At 42.2% G+C, this 23,668-nt stretch overlaps 1 protein-coding gene across 1 annotated transcript in view; it reads right to left on the bottom strand.

Annotated features, from left to right (window-relative positions):
* The window catches only part of LOC121544906 (feline leukemia virus subgroup C receptor-related protein 2-like), a 27,055-nt gene extending 3,387 nt beyond the window's left edge, over positions 1-23,668 (bottom strand). The window contains exons 1-9 of the mRNA XM_041855145.1: positions 22,692-23,668; positions 12,539-12,680; positions 9,248-9,388; positions 8,039-8,106; positions 7,582-7,685; positions 3,665-3,775; positions 3,048-3,153; positions 986-1,097; positions 507-571 (exon numbers count right to left, since the gene is read on the bottom strand). Of these exons, the coding sequence (XP_041711079.1) occupies positions 507-571; positions 986-1,097; positions 3,048-3,153; positions 3,665-3,775; positions 7,582-7,685; positions 8,039-8,106; positions 9,248-9,388; positions 12,539-12,680; positions 22,692-23,288 (1,446 nt within the window). The 5' untranslated portion in view covers positions 23,289-23,668. The remainder of the gene's footprint in view (positions 1-506; positions 572-985; positions 1,098-3,047; positions 3,154-3,664; positions 3,776-7,581; positions 7,686-8,038; positions 8,107-9,247; positions 9,389-12,538; positions 12,681-22,691) is intronic.

Below are 23,668 nucleotides of genomic sequence, written 5' to 3'. Positions count from 1 at the left end.
ATATATATATCAAAAAAAGAATAATGTATGCACTCACTAACTGTAAGTCTCTCTAGATAAGAGCGTCTGCTAAATGATTAAAATGTAAATGTAAATATTGTGCGATACCTGTAGCTTCTTATAGCTCTGCAGTTTGCAGTCATAATAATCTGTGACGAAAGGTATAGTATCTTTGTAATGCATGTTTGCATGTCGAATGAAACAGAAACTTCTCAAGCATGCTTTTGTATCAAACACCAGCGAGGCATATAATCAAATACAGCTAGTTGGAGCGCTGACAGCGGGTGCAAAGTCATGTTTTCAGAAACACCTAGGTTGTTTTCAGAGAGCTGAGGAAAAGCATGGTGGTGTCTGATGCCTGTTACCCCTGTATCCACTCCGCAAGCAAGAAGAACCCAGCCCCAGAGAAGCAGCCAGACAGCCAGTATCCAACACATCACATCCCTTTTAACTGGAATGCAGAGATCCTACCGCTGACACCAAATAGCAGAAACAGATATACTTACACTCGCCGCCTGTGTCTCAGCCAGATGGTTGGCCTTTTGCCGTCGGAGGTCAGACTTGATGAATGCTGTGACATATAAAGAGGAAAGGTACTACTCAGAACTTCTCAGAAACAGATATTAGGAATGCATGGGTCATATATAGCATTCATATTCAAGAATACATGGGGCATGTATAGCCTCTAAAACAATGTGGGAAATGTACTACTGCATGAAAATGTGTTACTATGAGCCACTAGAGGGCATCATTACTCCATGATGAATCCTAGACACAGCTGTTATACAACATCTGTGCAACTGACTCAATGATTTGAGGAGTCGTGCCTTACTACAGCCCCATATAATGTGGATCACATAACATGACAATGTGCTTGACTATAACAGCTGCAGGCAGATGTGTCCAATGTTCAATCTACCATAAAGCTGTTCTGTTATTGCAAAATAAGGCTATAATATGTGTGTGCGGGGTAAGCAAACTCTACCTGTCATAATAGTGCCTATGAAGAGGAAGACACAGAGAAAAATGTTCCCAGCGAATGTGCCAAAGTGCTCTATGATCTTCCCTTGACCAATGGTGAATATGATCCCAAATATCTGGAAGAAGATGGAAGGCAAATGAGGGGAGTGAACATGAGAGTTGATCATCTCTAAACACATTCAAGTTTCAAGTTTTAATGTCACATGCACAAGTACAGTGAAATGCCTTTCTTGCAAGCTCTAACCTTAACAATGCAGTAATCAATAACAATATAATAATAAAAATAACAAGGTAGTACAAAAACACACAATATATAAAAATAAGAAGAACACAATAAAGTAAGTAAGCATACTATACACAGGGTCAGTTCCAGTACCATATTTACAATGTGCAGGGATACTGGATCGATAGAGGTAGATATGTATAGGGGTAAGGTGACTACTGTAGGCATCAGGATATATTATAAACAGAGTAGTAGCAGCGTATATGATGATTGTATCTGAGTTGGTGTGAGTAGAGTCTGTATAACATTTTAATGTATGTGCATATTATGTGTGTGTGCAAATTATGGCGTGAGCGTTTGTATGCATGTTGGAGTATCAGTGTGCATAGTGTGTAGGGTCCTGTGAGTGTGCATAGAAACAGTGCAAAAATAAGAATAAAATACAAAGGCCAACTCAGATAGTCCGTGTAGCCATTTTATTAGCTATTTAATTAGCTATTTAGCAGTCTTATGGCTTGGGGATAGAAGCTGTTCAGGAGCCTGTTGGTGTCAGACCTGATGTACAGATACCGCTTGCCGTGCGGAAGCAGAGAGAACATTATATGGCTTTGGTGGTTGGAGTCTTTAACGATTTCCCAGGCCTTCCTTTCATAAGGCCTGATATAGAGGTCCTGGATGGCAGGGAGCTCGGCCCCAGTGATGTACTGGGCTGTCCGCACCACCATCTGTAGCGCCCTGCAATCTAGGGCGGTGCTATTGCCATATCAAGCAGTGATCCAGCCAGTCAAGATGCTCTCAATGGTACAGCTGTATAACTTTTTGAGGATTTGGGGGCCCATGCCAAACCTTTTCAACCCCCTGAGAGGGAAGAGGCGGTGCTGCGCCTTCTTCACGACTGTGCGCGTGTGTGGACCATTTTAAGTTCTTAGTGATTTGGACACAGAGGAACTTTAAGCTCTCGACCTGCTCCACTGCAGCCCCATCGAGGTGGATGGGGGCGTGCTGCCCCCCCCCCCATTTCCTGTAGTCCACGATCAGCTCCTTGGTCTTACTGACATTGAGGGAGAGGTTGTTGTTCCGCCCCCACACTGCCAGGTCACTGACCTCCTCCCTGTAGGCTGTCTCATCATCGCCGGTGATCAGGCCTACCAACGTCGTGTCATCAGCAAACTTGATGATGGTGTTGGGGGTCGAGCATGGCCACGCAGTCGTGGGTGAACAGGGAGTACAGGAGGGGACTAAGGACACACCCCTGTGGGGCCCCGTGTTGAGGCAGAGCAGAGGTGATGTTGCCTACCCTCACCACCTGGGGTAGGCCCGTCAGGAAGTCCAGGATCTTCCTGACGCTGAGCTATAGTCAATGAACAGCATTCTCACATAGGGTTTCCTCTTATCTAGGTGGGTGAGGGCAGTGTGGAGTGCAATTGAGATTGCGTCGTCTATGGAACTGTTGGGGCGGTATACAAATTGGAGGGGGTCTTGGGTGTCTGGGATGATGGAGTTGATGTGTGGCATAACCAGCCTCTCAAAGCACTTCATGATTACAGATGTGAGTGCTACAGGGCGGTAGTCATTGTGGCATGAAGCCTTAGAGTTCTTAGGAACAGGAATGATGGTAGTCATCTTAAAACATGTGGGGATTACAGACTGGACTCACTTCGGCCTTGGAGAGCGAGATCACCAAATCTTCTGGGTTGGTGGTGGCTCTCACACCCGGCACGATGTTGTTATTGTCAAAGCGTGCATAAAATTCATTGAGTTCATACATAGACTTCATGCATACAACAAACCTAGATGTACTACTTCGATGGTGAATATGATCCCAAAGTATGATCTCTGTTACCTGAGCTGAACAGTTGAGCAGGCCTGAGGAGGTGCCCTCACACTCTGGGAAGGTCAGCTCCACAGCAAACTCAAAGCCAAGCGGCAGGTACCCAGTCATGAAGAACCTGAAGACATAGGAGGTTTATCAGTGTTGTTTTTACTCAAACTAAAGAGCAGCACTTTTAACATTTCATGCCTGCTGAGAGAAATAACAAATCTACTCCACAGCCAAATCTCTTCTGAGGGCATTACTCTAGCACACCCTTTTAAACCTTCACCTTGTTCATATCCTTTATACATCAATTAACAAATAATAAAATACTTATTAAACTCCAGGGGAAAATAATTAATGTTGCACAGAATCATTTAAATGGACTTGTCTCCCACTACACTTGATGTTAAACAGTCTTTGAACACAACTACTCAGCATTTTAAGATATTGTCTGTCTCTTCCCACAGAGTGGCTGTTTAAAGAGCAAGGAGGCCGTTTGCAATGTAAATAGCATGCAGTGTGACCAGGGCAGGAAACCTAGTCCACCCCACATTACAACTGACATGCTAAAGGTGGAATAGCTAGTAAATGCAAATAATTCACAAACATCATTGTGTATGGTCATAGTGTTTGTTCACTCTTACCCTAGAGCCCCCGACATTACAAACACTACCCATAGGTGGCCTAAGTTGAGGGTGAAGGCATAGACCACCATTCCCACGAAGGACAGAAGATATACAGTCAGGGTAGTCTGTCTGGGGAGAGAGGAAAATAATAATATATGTTTGTTTTGTTCTGGGTTTTGCCTGTATGAAATGTACTGTATGTTGGTGTAAACAGAAATGTACTAACTACATTTTTATAAGCGGTTTGATTTGGTGCATTGCTCAAGGACACGTCAACATTGCTGTATATCCCATATGGGATTTGAATGAGTCTGCAATGTATTCATCTTATCTGGATATTGCTTTTACATAAGTTTCACAAAGCACTTCAGAAAAGTTCCAGTCCTGCAACACTCTGTGGTAGGCCTACATACAGCACCAGTAACCAGTTGAGGTTCTGAAATAGTATGCAGAACTGTTTGATGAGGCTGGCTGTGGCTTCACTGTTAACACCTCCCATCCCATCCTCTATGAGAGGAAAAACAAGATTCCTGACCATCTAAGACCCCCTTATCAAAACTCTGGCACATTCTGGCCTACACCAACAGGCTTACTATGGTGAAGCTCTTCCTGTACAACCACGCATGAAACATTGCTCCACTCAGCTGTTGTTGTTAATACAACTTAGTCCTTTGTCTCTCACACACATGGAGGTATGAGGAAGGGAGTGTCAATAACAGAAATCTGGGTTGACTGCTTTGGCTGAATTTATTCAAATGGCATGTGAAGAATTTGGGGAAACAATTTTCACCCTCATAACATATTGTGTTATATATCCCTTTCATACCAAGACGAAAAGTCGCCAACTTTACCATGCCATCAACTTTTTACCACCTTTTCTTTATATTTGAAAGGTATTGCCGGTCATAAAGCCTGTACTTTTATTTCCGCTAACCGAGGTAGTAATGAATGCAGTATTATGTTTAAAAGTCCCGCCAACGCCTCAGTATAAATCGTTGCCTTTCATCTTAAATAATGAACATTCTATTGTTGTCCGACATCAAACTTGCCCTTGTCAATCACAAAGCTTCACAGAAATGCTTTTAATGCATTTATTCTCTCCATTTAAATGTATGTAGTTCTGTCCTTGAGCTGTTATTGTCTATTGTCACAGAAATGCATGGGGAAACACACACACCGTATCTGCCATTGCATCTTTTTTTCTTGACAGCTCCATTTTTAAAGGCCCTTATATTTAGCTACTAAATGATGGGTTAATATGCATGCGTTTCTAACTTAAACTGCAAATCACTAGTAGGCTATCTGTCTTCAGCCAAAATAACTGGTGGGGAGTTTGAAAGGAGAGAAAGCATGCAATGGTGTGATCACATTGTCTGGAGATAATACATTTACTGCCGTATTAGGCCTAATGTTTAGCCAACAAATGAGCTAATATGAATGAGCTTCTTCAGCTACACATAGCCTCTCTTTTCCAGATGAGCCTGTGCACAATTATGCAAGCCGCTCCGCTATTACTCTTCTCCTGGAGTCGCAAAAGCTATAGGCTACAATATCTTGTTGGACATTAAATGCTGAGCATGTTTTGCTACGATTAGTCCTATTTAGATAACTGTCTCCTGGGTGTGAAGTGGGAGTTAGGAGGCTAGGTTGGCAGGTAAACACTTGGTACTGCCACTGCTGTTGTTATAGCATTCCCTGATGTGTAAAGTTGGGTATCACCTAAAATTACTACATAGTTGATTCATTGTTTGTTCATGATCAGGTCAGAAGGTGTTTGATGAATGACTGCTCTGTGGTGAGAAACAACGGCCTGTGTTATTTGACCAAAACAAATAGAAAGGAGGTCAAACGGAATTGGACATTGTCTGTGCCGATGTCTGAATGACTGCATTAATGACGTCAGCAGATGTAGCATCTTAACTTGATCACTCTTTTGTTACTGATAATTTTCCTACACAGCAGGAAGGCTTCTCAAGTTTGTAATCTCCACTTTAAAATGTCAGCCACTGTTCCCCGGGCGCCGATGACATGGATGTCGATTGAGGCAGCCCCCCGCATCTCTCTGATTCAGAGGGGTTGGGTTAAATACGGAAGACACATTTCAGTTGAATGCGTTCAGTTGTACAACTGACTAGGTATCCATCCCCCTTTCCCTTTCCCTTTCCCAGACTTGATTTGCCCTAATGAAAAATGTATCAACCCCTACAAAAAATGTCCATCAATTATAATCCATATAATAATTCACATTTCCTGTTTCTGCAGGATTATTTTCCTGCTGTAGCAAACTGGCTCAAATTAAGATCCTACATCTGTATATAGATGCGTTTCAAGGATAGAGACTTCCTCTCAGGCACCATTCTCTATGGTGCCTGAGGCCAGTACTTCAGCTGAGAGGATTCATAGCTAAAGCTTGTCAGCTCGGATATGCAGGGAGAGGCATCAGATACAACACTTAGTTCCTCCAGAACTTCAATGGTTTCCACTTCCAACAAAAATAACTAATCTAAAATAACTAATCTGCCTTTGAATGAGAGATTTAAAAGGCATTCATGCAGAAAGTGCTTCCTTTAGAGTGGCTAATGACAGAAGCAAGAGCCCAGCCCATCCAAGGTCATATTGGGTTTATTGTTTTTATAACCCGGAGCTCAAGAGAGTATCACAACATTACTGATTGTTACCTTGTCAACCTATGCTATGGATAGTTTTTTAATGAAGGATATGATTTTGGGATATTATATGTATGAGTAAGCTTAAGTAGATACAGTGAATCTGGCTACTGCTTGAGCATGAGAGCTGTATGAACTAGTCTTTATCTGTACACAATAGTTATCTGTACCCAAGGCAAATCACATTTTAATCACTAATTAAAAAGGGCAAAGGTTCTCAAATAAGAGATGAGCAGTGGGACCTTAACAGCTCTTATCTTATCTTATTAACTAACTCATCAGCAGTTACTGGACCTCTTTCAACACAGAGCTTGACTGACTTGATCACAGAGCGTGACAAAAAAGCTTGAGAGGATTATAAAGCCAATTCCTGGGAATTTTCTGGTGTCATCAGACAAAAGATTAGTCAGCAGCCTTGTCAGCAACCAGCTACAGCCACACTATTACAATGTGTATCTGTCTAAGTTGGGGACCTTATTTAGTTACTTAGTACTAAGGAAGGGCCACTGAGCCCTGGGCATAAGTGCCACTAGGGGGCCCCCAACCAAATCGTTTTAGTTTTTTTAGGAACTCAGTCAGGGTCTCAACTTACTGTTACTAGAATACACAAGGTGCAATTTTGAAATTTGGTTGTGCATCAGCAGTTTTTATCTTGTTATGTCAGTCACTGACAGTCAGTCAATAAGCCATTTCAGATTGGTAAGTCTAGCCAGCTCTCTAAAGTTGTATTAATCATGGCCTTATACCGACCGGGCACGCAGGGCACGTGCCCAGGGGCCCTGACCTCCAGGGGGCCCACATTGATTTTATCATGGCATAAGTTATTACAAAATGGGTAGAATTGCAGGAAATTAGCTGTTAAACGGCCAATTTTACGCTCTGCCCCATGGCAAAATTAGTAGAATTGCATGATTTTTCAAAAAATAAAATGGCATCATTTTCTTTACATCCCATGTCAAAATGTATAGAATTGCAGAAAACTTGCTTTAAAACTGTAACATTTTCTCTACACCACATGGCAAAATGTGTAGAATTGCAGGACATTCACTTAAAACGTTTTCTCAGCCATCAAGAGGGGGGGCACTAAAATGTTTTCCCAGCGAGGTGGGGGCGGCCCCCCAACCAAATCTCGCTTAGGGCCCAAAAGGCCACTCAGTGATCAAAGTCACACAAAAAAGCTATTGTATCTAGGAGCATAATGCTGCATGCAATAATGTGTGTTTTTAGTCAAGTATTGTGTTCTCTCAAGTGTTCCTTGGAGTATCTTACTTGTAGGTTTTGGTCTTGTCCAACCAGATCCCACATATGAGGGACCCCACCATCCCCGCAATGACAATGGTGAGGCCAATTCTCCCAGCATTCACCTCTTCACCCTGTGGAGGTGAACATGACAGAATTGGTCTTTCTGCAGTCTAACATTTGACATCCTGACCCTCTCACGCCCTTCAGTTATCTTATCTGGGGTGAGCCTACTTGCTACTACAACATGGTACTAGTTATCTCTTAGACCCCAGTTATCTTTTTTGGGGCTATAGAATTGTGTCTTTAGTCTAGAAAATACCCTTAATTATAGACTACACATTTACATGTTTTACTTATTGGGGAGGTAACATCTCAAGATCTTCCTTGAATACAGTAATTGAGGATATAACTGAAGGTCATGACCACAGAGGGACTTATGCAGACTATGTTGGTTTGGTTGTGATAAGATTCAGGTGAGACTTACTGGATAATGCTCAATAATCATCCGGTTCAACAGTGTGGAAACAGCATAGAAACAACCGACATTCAGCCCTGCAGAAAACATCAGGAAACATGTTAGTTCTGTTTCTGTACTCCGAGACAAGGCTGTATTTTACAGGAGCTCTAGTCTGCAGAGGAGCAGGTCTTTCTTTAGTCTGAGCGAGGAGGCCTGCAGGGAAAGCAGGGGGATCCAGATGGGATGCTGTGTTTGGGTTTCACTGGCCCTGTCCTAAAGGAAGCCTGGCAGACACACACATGGAACCCATACTTGGCCCTTAGCCAGTCTACTACTACACTAGTGCAAAGGAGAGACTATTTGACTTTGACATAAATTGTGGTGTGTCACTCAATATTTAATTGGTTAGGACAGCTTTGCCCTTAAGGTTTGTTGTCTTATTTCTGAAAATCCTTATTTGCCACATCAAAGGGTAAACAATGTTAATAACAAATAACATTTAAAAAATGAAATCTAAACAAGTAAAACTTCATATTTCCAAACAGTTAAAGGGCATGACATAAGTAATAGTTAAACTCTAGCATTTATGTCATTGTTTATATTGAGATGGGACAGCCACGGCAGCCAACAATTCAGTAAAAACTGAATCAGGCTAAGCTGACCTGAGGCAACACTTTTATGTAACGCTACCATTGCACATCTTCATTAAGTTAACCATTAACTACAAGGACTGTGACCTTTAAACCCTAAGAATCTGACAATAAACCTAAAATCCTCAAAAAGACCTTTGGATGTACACATGTACAGTGTGCTGGATACAAAAACATAGTAAGAGATATATTCACGTATCTCTGCACAAACTGATAATGACCTATTGATCTATTGATCTGGCTTTAAGACCCTAACAGATGTTATCTTCAGATGGTTATATTCTGATGCTAGGTACATGTTTTCATACACCTGTCACCTTTCACTGTGATAATGCAACAGCATCCACGTTGTTCATATTTACATTTGTAAGTGAGTTCACCTTACTTGAACTCATTCAGGGGACACAAAGTATAGACTAATGGATAGTGCACAGTGTACTTCAAAGAGGGGTAATTCTGCTGTGAGGCCATGTGTGTGTATAAGATGAGGTCTGGGGCATCACCCACACAACAAGCTTTGATCTGACCAGCCTTGATGGTAGACATGGGTGTGATTTGAGGGTGATTGAGGGTGAATAGGACCCACCATAGCTGATGACGAGGAGCATGAAGGGTAGGTTACGCAGCAGTCTCAGGATAGAGGCCATGTAGGAGTACTGCTCTGGAGGGATGCTCCTGGCCTGGACCTGAGCCAGGGTGGGAGGGATTTCCGGCTTCTCTTGGAACACTGTTGGACACAGATGCAGAACCGGTAATGATAATGTGATAATGCTGATATACTGTAATGTAGAAGTTTGTATGCAATTCCCATAACACTGGACCATTAATTCCTATACAAATATTCCACAAACAACACCAATCATAGACACACCTAAATGTGTGTTATCTCAACATACATGATCTAGACACACCCAAAATATATTAGAAAAGGGTCGGATGTAGATTCTGAAGTTGCACAACTGTCAGAGCCCTTTAAAAGAAAATGTTAAAATTGGATCCAATCACAAGCCAATCCTCCCCCTCGTTTGTCCCCCCAAGAAAAACTAGCAGCAGTCACTCAAATAAGCTGGTGATAGCAACAAATAAGTGAAAGGCCAATGGCCATCCCATGACCTCTAACATCCCACCATCTGTGCGCCTTTCAATCAACACAGACACCTGAGCTCAGTAGGAGGCAGGGCAGTCACAGGCAGTCGAAGAGCTTTGGGGGACTGTAGGACAGGAGGGGCCAAAGTCACAGCCAGCTAGTTCGGTACAGCACAGCCAAGGCAATAAACCGGGCCTATCTCTAAAAGAGCGAGAGAGAAAGAGTGAGAAAGAGAATGAGAGAACGATGGAGAGATTATGCATGTCTGAGAATTCGCCTGAAGACTGAAGAGATAATAACACCATAAGAAGTTGGAGAGATGAAATGCACCAGTAACTGTTTGTCCTATCAAGGGCCCCTCTCTTCCTCCACATCCCTGGTGCTCCCCAGAGTGAGTCAGTCAATCAGTGATTCAACAATAGCCATGCTGGAGAGTCCAGCTCCAACGTTCAGTCTGAGAAGGGGAGGAGAGATCAGCTCACTGGGGCAGGAGTAGACCCATACATCAACTAGCCTCTACTCCACCTATCTGTACAGCTGACAAAGGGCTTCAATAGGCATCAGATATCTTACAGCACCCAACTAACAGAGGGCTTCAATAGGCATCAGATATCTTACAGCACCCAGCTAACAGAGGGCTTCAATAGGCATCAGATATCTTACAGCACCCAGCTAACAGAGGGCTTCAATAGGTATCAGATATCTTACAGCACCCAGCTAACAGAGGGCTTCAATAGGTATCAGATATCTTACAGCACCCAGCTAACAGAGGGCTTCAATGGGTATCAGATACTGCATCTTACAGAACCCAGCTTACAGTGAGTCCTAGCCACATATGGGTGACACATACAGTACAGCCACTACATCAGCACACTGCGACCTACCTTACCTGTTTGATTAACCACACCTTTATACATACACAATTGATAACAACTGACATCAAATATCAAATATCTCTCAGCGCCTTTGAAAAACAGATTCCTGTTTTTTTAAGACTTACAGACTGGAACATACGGTATGTATCAGCATCGTTATCAGAATAAAGAAATCTTGAATACAAAGTCTCAAGATAAATATAGTAACAGTTTGAGGTGAGATCAACCACTTAGCTGTGACCCTCAGTGTGTTATCTGAGTGAGAAAACCTATAGCTATAGTGGTAGGAAATAAAGAAAACATGCAACATCCTATCCCCTCAGTGCACCAGTGTTGCTGGCCAGGCCTCTATCTGCCCACAGCCTCCACCCATGGCTCCAGTTTCATTTGGTTGAGTGTGAAAGTGCAGCAAAACATTGTCCACCGGCCTTGTCAGTAGCCTGAATGTTGGCATGTTGAGGGGGGCCGCAGAGGGTGTGGCCGGGTTAATCATGTGACCAGGGTGAAGTTGCCATGGGTTGGATCCAGCGGACCTTGCCAAGAGAGGTATAGGTTGTCTCAGGGGCACAACTTTGGTTTTAGAAGTGGGGGTGACATACTTTTAGCCTACCTGACCACTCGGAGGCGTCCGCATGGTCCTAAAGCACACGTTGCCTCGTTTTGTATCACATTCCAATTATAAAACTGGGGGGGGACAAAAATGCAATTTCAGAATGTGGGGGGGGGACATGTTCCCCCACCCCCAGTGAAAGTTGCGCCCCTGGGTTGACTCTGAATTTTCTTGCAAGATTATCCGGTTTACTGATCCAGAACTAGAGGGCTACAGGCTGTAAACATACTTATATGTTCCCTCAGGGCAGTCTGGGGAGATAGAAAGGGCCTTGTCTTATCCAGTGTTCAGTTTGATCAATTTGTTAAGTCGCTACTCAATACCGTCTGCTGACACCGGAGGAGAGTTTTATTTCCCAATAGTCAAGAAGAGATCAAAGATGTCTGGTCAGGCAGTGAATCTCTTTTCTTCTTCTAAGGCCAGGTTCCATGTCTAAGCTTGCCCAATGTGCCTCTTTCAACAAAACATGGGAGGCCCCAAAACAGAAGTGGGATAACCTGGTTTGTATGTTGAAATAAAAATTATTTTAAAAGGCAGTTCAGCAGTTTTCACTGAGGGTAATTGCAGAAGTCATGAACACTGGACAAACATAGCTTACTGAAGTTCATGTGACTCATGTGAATACTTCTCTATCTATTCTACCATGTCATCACTCCGAGAAAGTGTCATAGTCATTAAACAGAGCCTAGGGGGGCAAAGGAATGATTCTATATTATACCTCTCAACGTCCCTACTCCGTTTTAATATCACATCTAAAGGGATCTCGGTCAATTACAGCGATTGAAGCCCTGCGGCATCCACAGCGAGTGAGTGAAGAGACGTTAAGTGGTCTGTTCAGAGCACATCTCAACACGCACTAATCCCTGAGACTGCTGACCTATCCACCAACACTGCCAGGAGAACATGACAGCCAGGGACAAATAGATATCCAGGACAGAAGACTACAGAACTGCAGACCCAATGGTAAGCCCTGGAGATGCAATGCTGCAATGTAATTGTATTCAAACTGCCATAGCAGAGCTCTGTGTCCCCATTTAAATAATCTTACAATGAAGCAAGTCGGACACCAAATCTCTTTGAGTTTTCTATGAGTTGTTGTGACATAGACAATGTTAGGGGAGAGGTAATACTGGCACCTCATACTGGCATTATAATGAATTCAACATCTCAAGGCTCATAATGACTGAAAGAGTTATATGTTATAATTGGGATGAGCTTAGGAAGGAGTACCTCTACTGGCCAACTCTATGTGTTAGCCATAGGATGTACTGTGCATAAGATTGTCCATTTTCCCTCAGGACTTACTGAAGACCACGAGGATGAAGATCACGGTGGCCACTCCAGCAGTGATGTAGAACATGATGCTGATGTGGTATGCCAGCTCGTCTATATTGTCAACATTTGGCACGAGGATGGGCGGCACCAGGAAGCCAATGGCAATGCCCAACTGTGAGTGAGGGAGACAAAAATACATGATCATTCAATGACTCCTCCCCTCACACCTCCACACACATATAAAACAATGTTATTAAGGGAAAAGCATCATAACCAAGGCACTAAAAAAGGGATTTGAGGCATAAAAGAAAACACATCTGACATATTTAAAATAACTTCCTGCTTTGCTTTTTTTTTGTGATGCAGATTTGTTATCCCCCTGCCTCACGCTCAAGTCACACTCAAGCTCTTATGTCAGGGACTTGGGCTTGAACAACAGTGGAGATGATGCAAACTTATATTTACGTTCTTGACCATGTGAGACTCATAGTACCCTACGCTTAGACTATACCTTCTATGTTTTTACTGTACTACATCAGGGGCTCCCAAACTTTTTCACTCGGGGCCCCCCTTCCAGCATTAGGGAACATCCCGCGCACGTGTCTATTTCTATGGGCACAAGCACTGTTCATGACACAAACTGTTCACACCCCTCTTGTTGGTAGAGAGAATTTTGCAGGTTTAAAGCTAATTTCCTGCAATTATACACATTTTGTCATGGAGTGCAATGAAAATGTTGCAATTTTAAAGCAAATTTTCGTGCAATTCTATACATTTTGCCATGTCTAATGTGTATTAATGTGATATTTGAGTGACAAAAACATTATAACTATATCTATAGGCTAAAAAACCTAAATAAAAACACGTTAGCTGACATGGGCTAGTTGATCTGTACAATCCTGACAAGTTATAAATATCTCTCTAAGGTATGCAATGACTAACATGACAAGAGGAACCGATGATGCACTACCCAATTTCGAAATTGCACCTTGTGCATTCTACTATTACAACTTTCAAGAGTAAGTTGAAAGCCGGACTGAGTTCCCCTGCCGACCCCTCATGCTCCCCCTAGGGGGCACGCCCCACAGTTTGGGAACCACTGTACTACATGACCTGCCCGGCCAGCTCACCAGTGGTGAATGAACATACACAATCCAAATATTCTACAATAGACCTAAAGAAAAGATGCACCTGCTCCTCATATGACCTTCTTGTGATATCCAGCAGTTAGGTCAGAGTACCCCTGCACATTGACTCGGTACCGGTACTCCTTGTATATAGCCTCGTTATTGTAATTTTATAGTGCTTTTTACATGTTTACTTTTTAACTCTGCATTGTTGGGAAAGGGCTTGTAAGTAAGCATTTCACGTTAAAGTTGTCTGTAGCTTGTGAGGTGTGTAAACACTTCATTGCTTTTATGTATTTTGTTTTGTTGCTTTTTGTGCTATTGCTGTGTGCTACGTGTTGCTTGTCCTGTGTTGCTCTGTCTGCGTGCTACGTGTTGCTTGTCCTGTGTTGCTCTGTCTGCGTGCTACGTGTTGCTTGTCCTGTGTTGCTCTGTCTGCGTGCTACGTGTTGCTTGTCCTGTGTTGCTCTGTCTGCGTGCTACGTGTTGCTTGTCCTGTGTTGCTCTGTCTGTGTGCTACGTGTTGCTTGTCCTGTGTTGCTCTGTCTGCGTGCTACGTGTTGCTTGTCATGTGTTGCTCTGTCTGCGTGCTACGTGTTGCTTGTCCTGTGTTGCTCTGTCTGCGTGCTACGTGTTGCTTGTCCTGTGTTGCTCTGTCTGCGTGCTACGTGTTGCTTGTCCTGTGTTGCTCTGTCTGCGTGCTACGTGTTGCTTGTCCTGTGTTGCTCTGTCTGCGTGCTACGTGTTGCTTGTCCTGTGTTGCTCTGTCTGCGTGCTACGTGTTGCTTGTCCTGTGTTGCTCTGTCTGTGTGCTACGTGTTGCTTGTCCTGTGTTGCTCTGTCTGCGTGCTACGTGTTGCTTGTCATGTGTTGCTCTGTCTGCGTGCTACGTGTTGCTTGTCCTGTGTTGCTCTGCATGGCTCACTGCTCATTGTTTGTCTGGATTGTTATTGTAATAGTTTTTAATAACCTGCCCTGGCACTGCGGTTGAAAGTTAGCCGGCTGGCTAAAACCGGCCTTTTTACTGAAACGTTGATTAATGTGCACTGTCGCTGTAAAAATAAAAATAAACTCAAAGTCTACACCTGTTGTATTTGGCGCATTTGACAAATAAACATGTATTTGATTTGATTCGAGTTATTGGGGCAGAGCCTCAGTGTTTGTGCCATATAAATAGGGTCTTCTAATGCCAGATCACATTACATCATCTGTCTTGAGAATTACCTCAACAGGGCATAAACTCAAACCTTTATTTTCAATCTTTGTTATTATCAGCCCTGACCTCAAATGGTAGAGCATGTACTGACAAAATTGGCAAAGAATATGTATAATAAAGTCGACCATGAAACCATGTTTTGTATTGGATGCTGCAGTATTATTGTGTCATTTCATGATCCAGTAAAAACATGATGCTAGAAGTTATGAGGTCAGGTCACTTGTGAAAATGTCACTAAATGTAGTCTCTTTTCAGGAATAGCCAGAGATATGGGCGTGAAGAGACTCCCATATGCCACTACTACTGTACGTCCAGTTCGGCAGCATGAGAAAAATGGTTGTGAACTTCTGTCACAGCACCTGCTAGTGCAGAAAGAGAAACCCTGAGACCTCCACTCATAATGACAAAGGTTTCCTCTCATGTTTCAAAATAATGCAATGTTTTGACCTCAGGTATACAAATAACCTCCATATACAATTATCCTAATGTCTTTCACAGACCAGAAATGAGGATCCCCTCTGCACTGAGAGTCAGAGCGCCAGTTAAAAACGTCTTAATTGCTGGGTTTAATAGATATTAAACAGACTGCCAGAGATACCTGAACTAAGACATCATACAACAATTGTGCAGCAATGTGGCAACACAAACAGTCCTCAACACTACACGGCACAAACAGTCCTCAACACTACACAACACAAACAGTCCTCAACACTACACAACACAAACAGTCCTCAACACTACACAACACAAACAGTCCTCAACACTACACGGCACAAACAGTCCTCAACACTACACAACACAAACAGTCCTCAACACTACACAACACAAACAGTCCTCAACACTACACGGCACAAACAGTCCTCAACACTACACAACACAAACAGTCCTCAACACTACACAACACAAACAGTCCTCAACACTACACAACACAAACAGTCCTCAACACTACACAGCACAAACAGTCCTCAACACTACACAACACAAACAGTCCTCAACACTACACGGCACAAACAGTCCTCAACACTACACAACACAAACAGTCCTCAACACTACACGGCACAAACTGTCATCAACACTACATGGCACAAACAGTCCTCAACACTACATGGCACAAACAGTCCTCAACACTACACGGCACAAACAGTCCTCAACACTACACGGCACAAACAGTCCTCAACACTACACAACACAAACAGTCCTCAACACTACAAAACACAAACAGTCCTCAAAACTACACGGCACAAACAGTCCTCAACACTACACAACACAAACAGTCCTCAACACTACACAACACAAACAGTCCTCAACACTACACGGCACAAACAGTCCTCAACACTACACAACACAAACAGTCCTCAACACTACACAACACAAACAGTCCTCAACACTACACGGCACAAACAGTCCTCAACACTACACAACACAAACAGCACAATATACAACACAAACATCAGTGTAAATGATTCATACCACAATGAACATTCAAATTAAAATTAAAAATGATTAACTGAGAATTGGAAACTGTAAACAGACATGGTAAATGGTAAACAGAAAATGGCAAATGGTCAGTGGCGTGTATTCATGGATGCCAAGGGAAGCCAGGCTTCCCCAAAAAAGTTACCAAGAAAAAAGATACAAATAGATATATTTTATCTTTCGTCTCTCTGTGTTTCATAAATGTCCTTCAATTTGCAAGAGGTTGAATGTATCTCACCGGGGAAAGCATCCGAGCGAACAAAACGGCGCCCCTCTGTCTCAGTATGTATAGCGTATCTATGATGCTGTCTAGTAAAAAAGAGTATGACATTATTGCCGCCTGTAGCATTGAATACAAGGGAAACCAGTGAGCATTTGGCCTCCCTTGATATTTAAAAAAAATTAATAATAGCCAATCAGCATTGAGTTAAACTGAGTGAGCTCAGCTTTGATTTGGACTTTTCCGTAAATCTCCGTACTGGCCAATGATTATAACGGCGATTCTGATCCAACCATAAATTCATACATTGTGCCCCTGGCCTGAGACGATGGAAGTTCAACATGTAGCTAGATGTAGTATGCTAATGTTAACTAGCTGGCCTGGTGCATCGTTGCCCATGAGTTAGGCTCGCGAGCAAACATTTTTGCCAGGTAGCCTAGGGGTTCGAACCTGGTGTCCTGTACTGTACACCACAAATACATTTTAGCTAAGCCAAAGCCTATAGGCAATTTATCTTGGGGAGCCAATTCAAATTTTCTGGTCTCAGGCAAAGTTACTCAACACTAGGCAAAGTTACTCATCACGTGCGTGGTCACCAAACCACTTCTTCCTGGTTAGTTGTTTACATGATGAGTAACATTGCCTGATACCTGAAGAGTTACATTGGCTATAGGCTTTGGTTTAGCGAACTAATGTGCTCTTCTGATGTGACCCTTGTTCGAACCTTGTCAGTCATATTTGTGCCGTGGCTCAGATGGGTTTCTGTGAGGAAGAGGAGGTCAAAGGATGGGGAATTGTAACAGAGGTGGTTCAGTTACCACACATGAATGATGAGTAGGCCTAACATTGCCTGAGACCTAAAGAGTTGTATTGGCTCCCTGAGTCAATGCCTAGGCTTCAGCTTAGCAGCCCTATGCTTTTCTTGAGCACAGGAGACCTGGGTTATGCATCCTGTGTGTTGGTTACACTAGTCTAAAATCACGCCTCCAAGAAAATCTGGGTTGCTTAATATAAGGAACTTGAAATGATTTATACTTTTACTTTTACTTTTGATACTTAAGTATATTTTAACAATTACATTCACTTTTGATACTTAAGTATATTTAAAACCAAATACTTTTAGACTTTTACTCAAGTAGCATTTTACTGGGTGGCTTTCATTTTCTATTAAGTTATCTTTACTTTTACTCAAGTATGACAATTGGGTACTTTTTCCACCACTGGCATCAATCCAGTGGTCATTTTGCAAACTCCATCTCATGTGCGCTACAGAAACACAGCTAACCAAACAACAGTGCTAGGTGCCTGCACAGTTGAATTAAAGGGTAACTACAATAAAAAATCAAAATTGCTTTGATTTTTCCCAGACCTCAAAAGTGGTCCCCAGATGTGGTTTAAGTATTGTTGTGGACTTACAACATCCAATTTTGTTGTTTTTCTATTAGAAAAGTGTGATTTTTAAAGTGAAAACCTGAAGAAAAAAAAGAACAAATCTGAAACCTGTGTATTTCTGACTCAGTTGACAGCCTCATCTATCTATTTCAATAGTAGTCCTACTATTAGCGTACTTGCACAGTACAGCTTGGGTTGGCCTGACTGTGAAAGACCAATATGGGATTGATCATTTTAGGTCATTCAGAGTGTATGTCACAGTTTGTCATAGAATTTTTCACACAGGGCGCCTTTCCTTCACCGGGCGAACTGTTTGGGAAATTTTGGGCAAAATTAGAGTATACCCACTTCTCCAGGCACCACTGCTATATAATGTAGCCTATCATAAAACGATGAGTTGTGTTCTACTTATTGTGGGCTATATGTCTACCTGTGTACATTTTTCAACTAAACACAAGACACATCTTATGATTATGTCTATATGATTGTAGGGCCAGACCGAGGCCATATTTTTTTCAGGTCAAAAGAAAAGCTGTCTATAGCTCTCATGGGATTGACCACAGTGGAAAATTGCAATGGTATACTGCTCCTATAGTTTCTGCTGATCATAAACTTTTAGCGGACAAGGAGAAGGAACAACTTCACAGCAAGCTTGAAGCCCGACCAACACCATCCTTTTTATGTAAACTGAGACCAAAACTACAAATGCATTCCAAATAGGCCATGTAAAGATTGTTCATTAAAAAGTAAGCCTACTATTAAGCTTATCCACATATGCAATCAAGGAAATAAATAAAATGTTTTAGTTTCTGCCATTTGAAATATAGCTGAATATTAGGATAGATTTCAGTCTTTCTTATTTTCCTAAGTGTATTTTGATATCATCTAGTCTATTTCGATATAATCTAGCCATTGACCTATTTATTACATCAAATTAATTAAAGTTTCAAGTTTTATTAGTCGTATGTATGGAATACACATGGTATACACTGTACAACAAATTGCTTACTTGCAGGTTAACAACAATAAGAAATCACAAAAGATAAGAATATGAACATAAAGTAAATGGCTCAGTATATATTTTTTGCGTAAGTATAATACAGGAAGGCACAATTTATAGTCCAATATTTACATGTGGTTTGGGGAAGGGGGGATTGAGGGGCAAGTATTACAATTTTGCAGTACTTAGCAATCATAATAAGAGTCTGGTAGTTGTGATGTGTGTTTAGCATGAATGTATGTGTGTGTGTGTGTGTGTGTGTGTGTGTGTGTGTGTGTGTGTGTGTGTGTGTGTGTGTGCGTGTGTGTGTGTGTATGGATGAGTGCATTTCTGTGTGGGTGTGCGCGTGAGTGCATGTGTGCTATGGTGTGGAGAGTCAGGGCAGGTGGTCAGTCCAGTTCAAGTGTTCAGCAGGCTTGTAGATAGAAACTGTCTCTGAGCCTGTTGGTATCAGACCTCATGCTCCGATACCGTCTCCCCGACGGTAAGGGAGTGAACAGCTTGTGGATGGGGTGTGTGGGGTCCTTGATGACGCTGCTGGCCTTCCTCATGCACCGTTTGGAGTAGATGTCCTGGATGGGAGGGAGCACGGTCCCAGTGACGTACTGGGACGTCTTCACCACCCGCTGGAGTGTATGAAGTGTATAATGTTAGGTTTTATCAATAATAGGCTAGCCTATTTGTTTCATAAAATATTTTATCGGATTTCCTCGTAAATACAGGTGGTGGATACATTACATAAAGCGGCAGGTAGTTAGTTAGCTTAGTGGGTAAGAGCATTGTGCCAGTAACCGAAAGGTCGCTGGTTCTAATCCCTGAGCCGACTAGGTGAAAAATCTGTCGATGTGCCCTTAAGCAAGGCACTTAACCCTAATTGCTCCTGTAAGTTGCTCTGGATAAGAGCGTCTGTAAAATGTAAATAAAGGATTTTTAAAAGAGCGACGATTTAACATAGAGTGAGGGAAAAAAAGTATTTGATCCCCTGCTGATTTTGTACGTTTGCCCACAGACAAAGAAATGATCAGTCTATAATTTTAATGGTAGGTTTATTTGAACAGTGAGAGACAGAATAACAACAAAATAATCCAGAAAAACGCATGTCAAAAATGTTATAAATTGATTTGCATTTTAATGAGGGAAATAAGTATTTGACCCCCTCTCAATCAGAAAGATTTCTGGCTCCCAGGTGTCTTTTATACAGGTAACGAGCTGAGATTAGGAGCACACTCTTAAAGGGAGTGCTCCTAATCTCAGCTTGTTACCTGTATAAAAGACACCTGTCCACAGAAGCAATCAATCAATCAGATTTCAAACTCTCCACCATGGCCAAGACCAAAGAGCTCTTCCAAGGATGTCAGGGACAAGATTGTAGACCTACACAAGGCTGGAATGGGCTACAAGACCATCGCCAAGCAGCTTGGTGAGAAGGTGACAACAGTTGGTGCGATTATTCGCAAATGAAAGAAACACAAAAGACCTGTCAATCTCCCTCGGCCTGGGGCTTCATGCAAGATCTCACCTCGTGGAGTTGCAATGATCATGAGAACGGTGAGGAATCAGCCCAGAACTACACGGGAGGATCTGGTCAATGATCTCAAGGCAGATGGGACCATAGTCACCAAGAAAACAATTGGTAACACACTACGCCGTGAAGGACTGAAATCCTGCAGCGCCCGCAGGGCCGTCTGAAGTTTGCCTATGTACAACTGAATCATTCAGAGGAGAACTGGGTGAAAGTGTTGTGGTCAGATGAGACCAAAATGGAGCTCTTTGGCATCAACTCAACTCGCCGTGTTTGGAGGAGGAGGAATGCTGCCTATGACCCCAAGAACACCATCCCCACCGTCAAACATGGAGGTGGAAACATTATGCTTTGGGGTGTTTTTCTGCTAAGGGGACAGGACAACTTCACCGCATCAAAGGGATGATGGACTGGGCCATGTACCGTCAAATCTTGGGTGAGAACCTCCTTCCCTCAGCCAGGGCATTGAAAATGGGTCGTGGATGGCTATTCCAGCATGACAATGACCCAAAACACACGGCCAAGGCAACAAAGGAGTGACTCAAGAAGAAGCACATTAAGGTCCTGGAGTGGCCTAGCCAGTCTCCAGACCTTAATCCCATAGAAAATCTGTGGAGGGAGCTGAAGGTTCGAGTTGCCAAACGTCAGCCTCAAAACCTTAATGACTTGGAGAAGATCTGCAAAGAGGAGTGGGACAAAATCCCTCCTGAGATGTGTGCAAACCTGGTGGCCAACTACAAGAAACGTCTGACCTCTGTGATTGCCAACAAGGGTTTTTCCACCAAGTACTAAGTCATGTTTTGCAGAGGGGTCAAATACTTATTTTCCCTCATTAAAATGCAAATCAATTTATAAAATTTTTGACATGCGTTTTTCTGGATTTTGTTGTTGTTATTCTGTCTCTCACTGTTCAAACAAACCTACCATTAAAACTATAGACTGATCATGTCTTTGTCAGTGGGCAAACGTACAAAATCAGCAGGGGATCAAATACTTTTTTCCCTCACTGTACCTGTAGAAAAGTAGCTGCATTAATGCATTAAGTATGTGATTAAGTGTAGCCTTGCATACACTGTACTGGCAGAAGATGGCGGAATTGGACCATGTCATTTCCCCTTACTTGCCTTCATATTTTCCTTTTATTCTGAGTTTTTCTTTCATTTCCATAAATTGCCTTAGTGACAGAATTCTCAAGAAACATCAAGATCCATTGAGTTGCATTAGAAAACATAATAGAAATATTTCTGAAAATTATTGCGCATCATTCAGCTATAGAGATGCTCAATGTTGTGATGACATATTGAAACGTGCTGCAATTTGAGAAAAAGTTACACAGAAAAAATTGAAATGGTTTGACATGATGTCTTCTCATGGATGTTCCTGTGGTGTGAGTTTCAATATTTGAATGTTGCGATTTTCAGGTTAGCATTAGGGTATAACCTGTAAAGTCAGTGTCTGTCTGAATACATTTGAAACCTGAGAGCCGAATTGTTTTAATAAAGTATACATATTCAAAGAGATCATCCTTACAGGAGACTGATTGGATAGGTTGGAAGGGAGGGGGTTGGAAATATGTAGAGTTGAACTTGCAGGAGAAAAAACTCCTCACCCTACTCAGCGCATTACACGCACATAAAAAAATAAATATTTAATATGATTAAATATTCTCAAACAGCATGTTTAGTATTTAATTGTCATCAACTCAAACACTTAATCACAAAGGGCTACTTTAGTCAGAATTTTTAAAAAGTCCATACAAAAGTGAGCTCTGAAAAGAGGTAATCCAGCAAAGAAGCTCACTAAGAACAAAATGCCTGCGGTTGGTTGGAAAGCTACTTTGTTGGAGCAGTGACTGTGAAACTGCCTATGAAAATCATCTCAGATCAGTTTTTAGGACATGCTTGTCACTATGCATGTAAATCACTATACGCCTGGATTAGTGAGTCTACAGGACCAGCAATATCAACCTCTAAAGGAGAATAATATGCAGCGCATCTAAGTATAATCACTCTTATCAAGTTGCACTAAATAGGATCTCTGAATATATTCTCCTTGAGCTATCTCAGTGGTGTGGAGACAAATAGTGCATCCATGGGATGATAAATGGAGGGCAATCACTCAGACACAGGTCCTGGTTTGTTTCTTGATTGCTCAACCCCATGCACCAGCTCAAAAGGTATTATCAACATTCTTTCATAATCCCCCAATAAATTGATTTGAATAAACTCACCTGATTCCCAAAAACGCCGATGGAACAGGCGGTGGACACCTCTTCGGAGCCAAACCAAACCGATGCCAGGCGGGAGGGCATCCCAAGGATGAAGACCTGGGATAGGGAGCCTGCAAACTGTCCGAGCATCGTCACCCAAAATAGGTTTGGCCTGACGCTGGCCACCTTGATCCATGTCCCAAGGCAATTAATGGCGGTGGCCATCAGTGCTATGAGCCGCAGTCCCTTTTTGTCCAAAAGCCAGGAGACAGGCCATATAAAGGGAATATAGGTCAACATATAGACCATTGACATCCAGTCAATGGTAAAAGAGTCCACATTGTAGAATTTCATAAAAATATTGTTGATTATTCCGTATTGGATCCATTGAAATGCGTTGCACAGGGAGTAACAGCTGAAAAGGCACACCATCACCCATCTCCTTTTGTATAAACGCGTGGTAGTTGTAGGCCTATTGTCCTGGTCCTCATTCGAGATGCTCGTACATTCAATTTGTTCCTCCAAGTCCACGGATTTGGAAGGGTTCGTTTTCCCCAGATCCAGACAATTTTTCTCTTCTTTAATTTCTTTGTCATCAAAGTCAGGGTTGTCGCCCATAATTACACCGTTTTTGGGTACTCTTGGGTACCTGCGCGCACTGTTAGTTTAGTCTACAGAAACTGCAACTTAAACACATAAGCCTATGTATTATTAAAAATGAGCATGCAGTGAAGGCTAACACGCAACACCTCTAAACTTTTAAAATGCGCAACTAACGTCAAAATGCTCGGTGAGCAATATGTTCTAACTAGCTATTAAAAAGCAGAAAACTGCAAGCAAAATAGAAAACCGGGATATGATATAGGCTAATGTTAAATATAATCTCTTGTTATATTGCTATAATTATTCCATAATTATATAAATTTACAAAACTTGAAATGGGAAACCATACATACAACCTATGTTTCTCTTAAGTTAACATAAGAATGTCCCGAATA

Source organism: Coregonus clupeaformis, chromosome 29 (assembly GCF_020615455.1).
Source record: "Coregonus clupeaformis isolate EN_2021a chromosome 29, ASM2061545v1, whole genome shotgun sequence".
Taxonomy (NCBI): Eukaryota; Metazoa; Chordata; class Actinopteri; order Salmoniformes; family Salmonidae; genus Coregonus; species Coregonus clupeaformis.
This window is presented reverse-complemented; position numbering and strand designations above follow the sequence as displayed.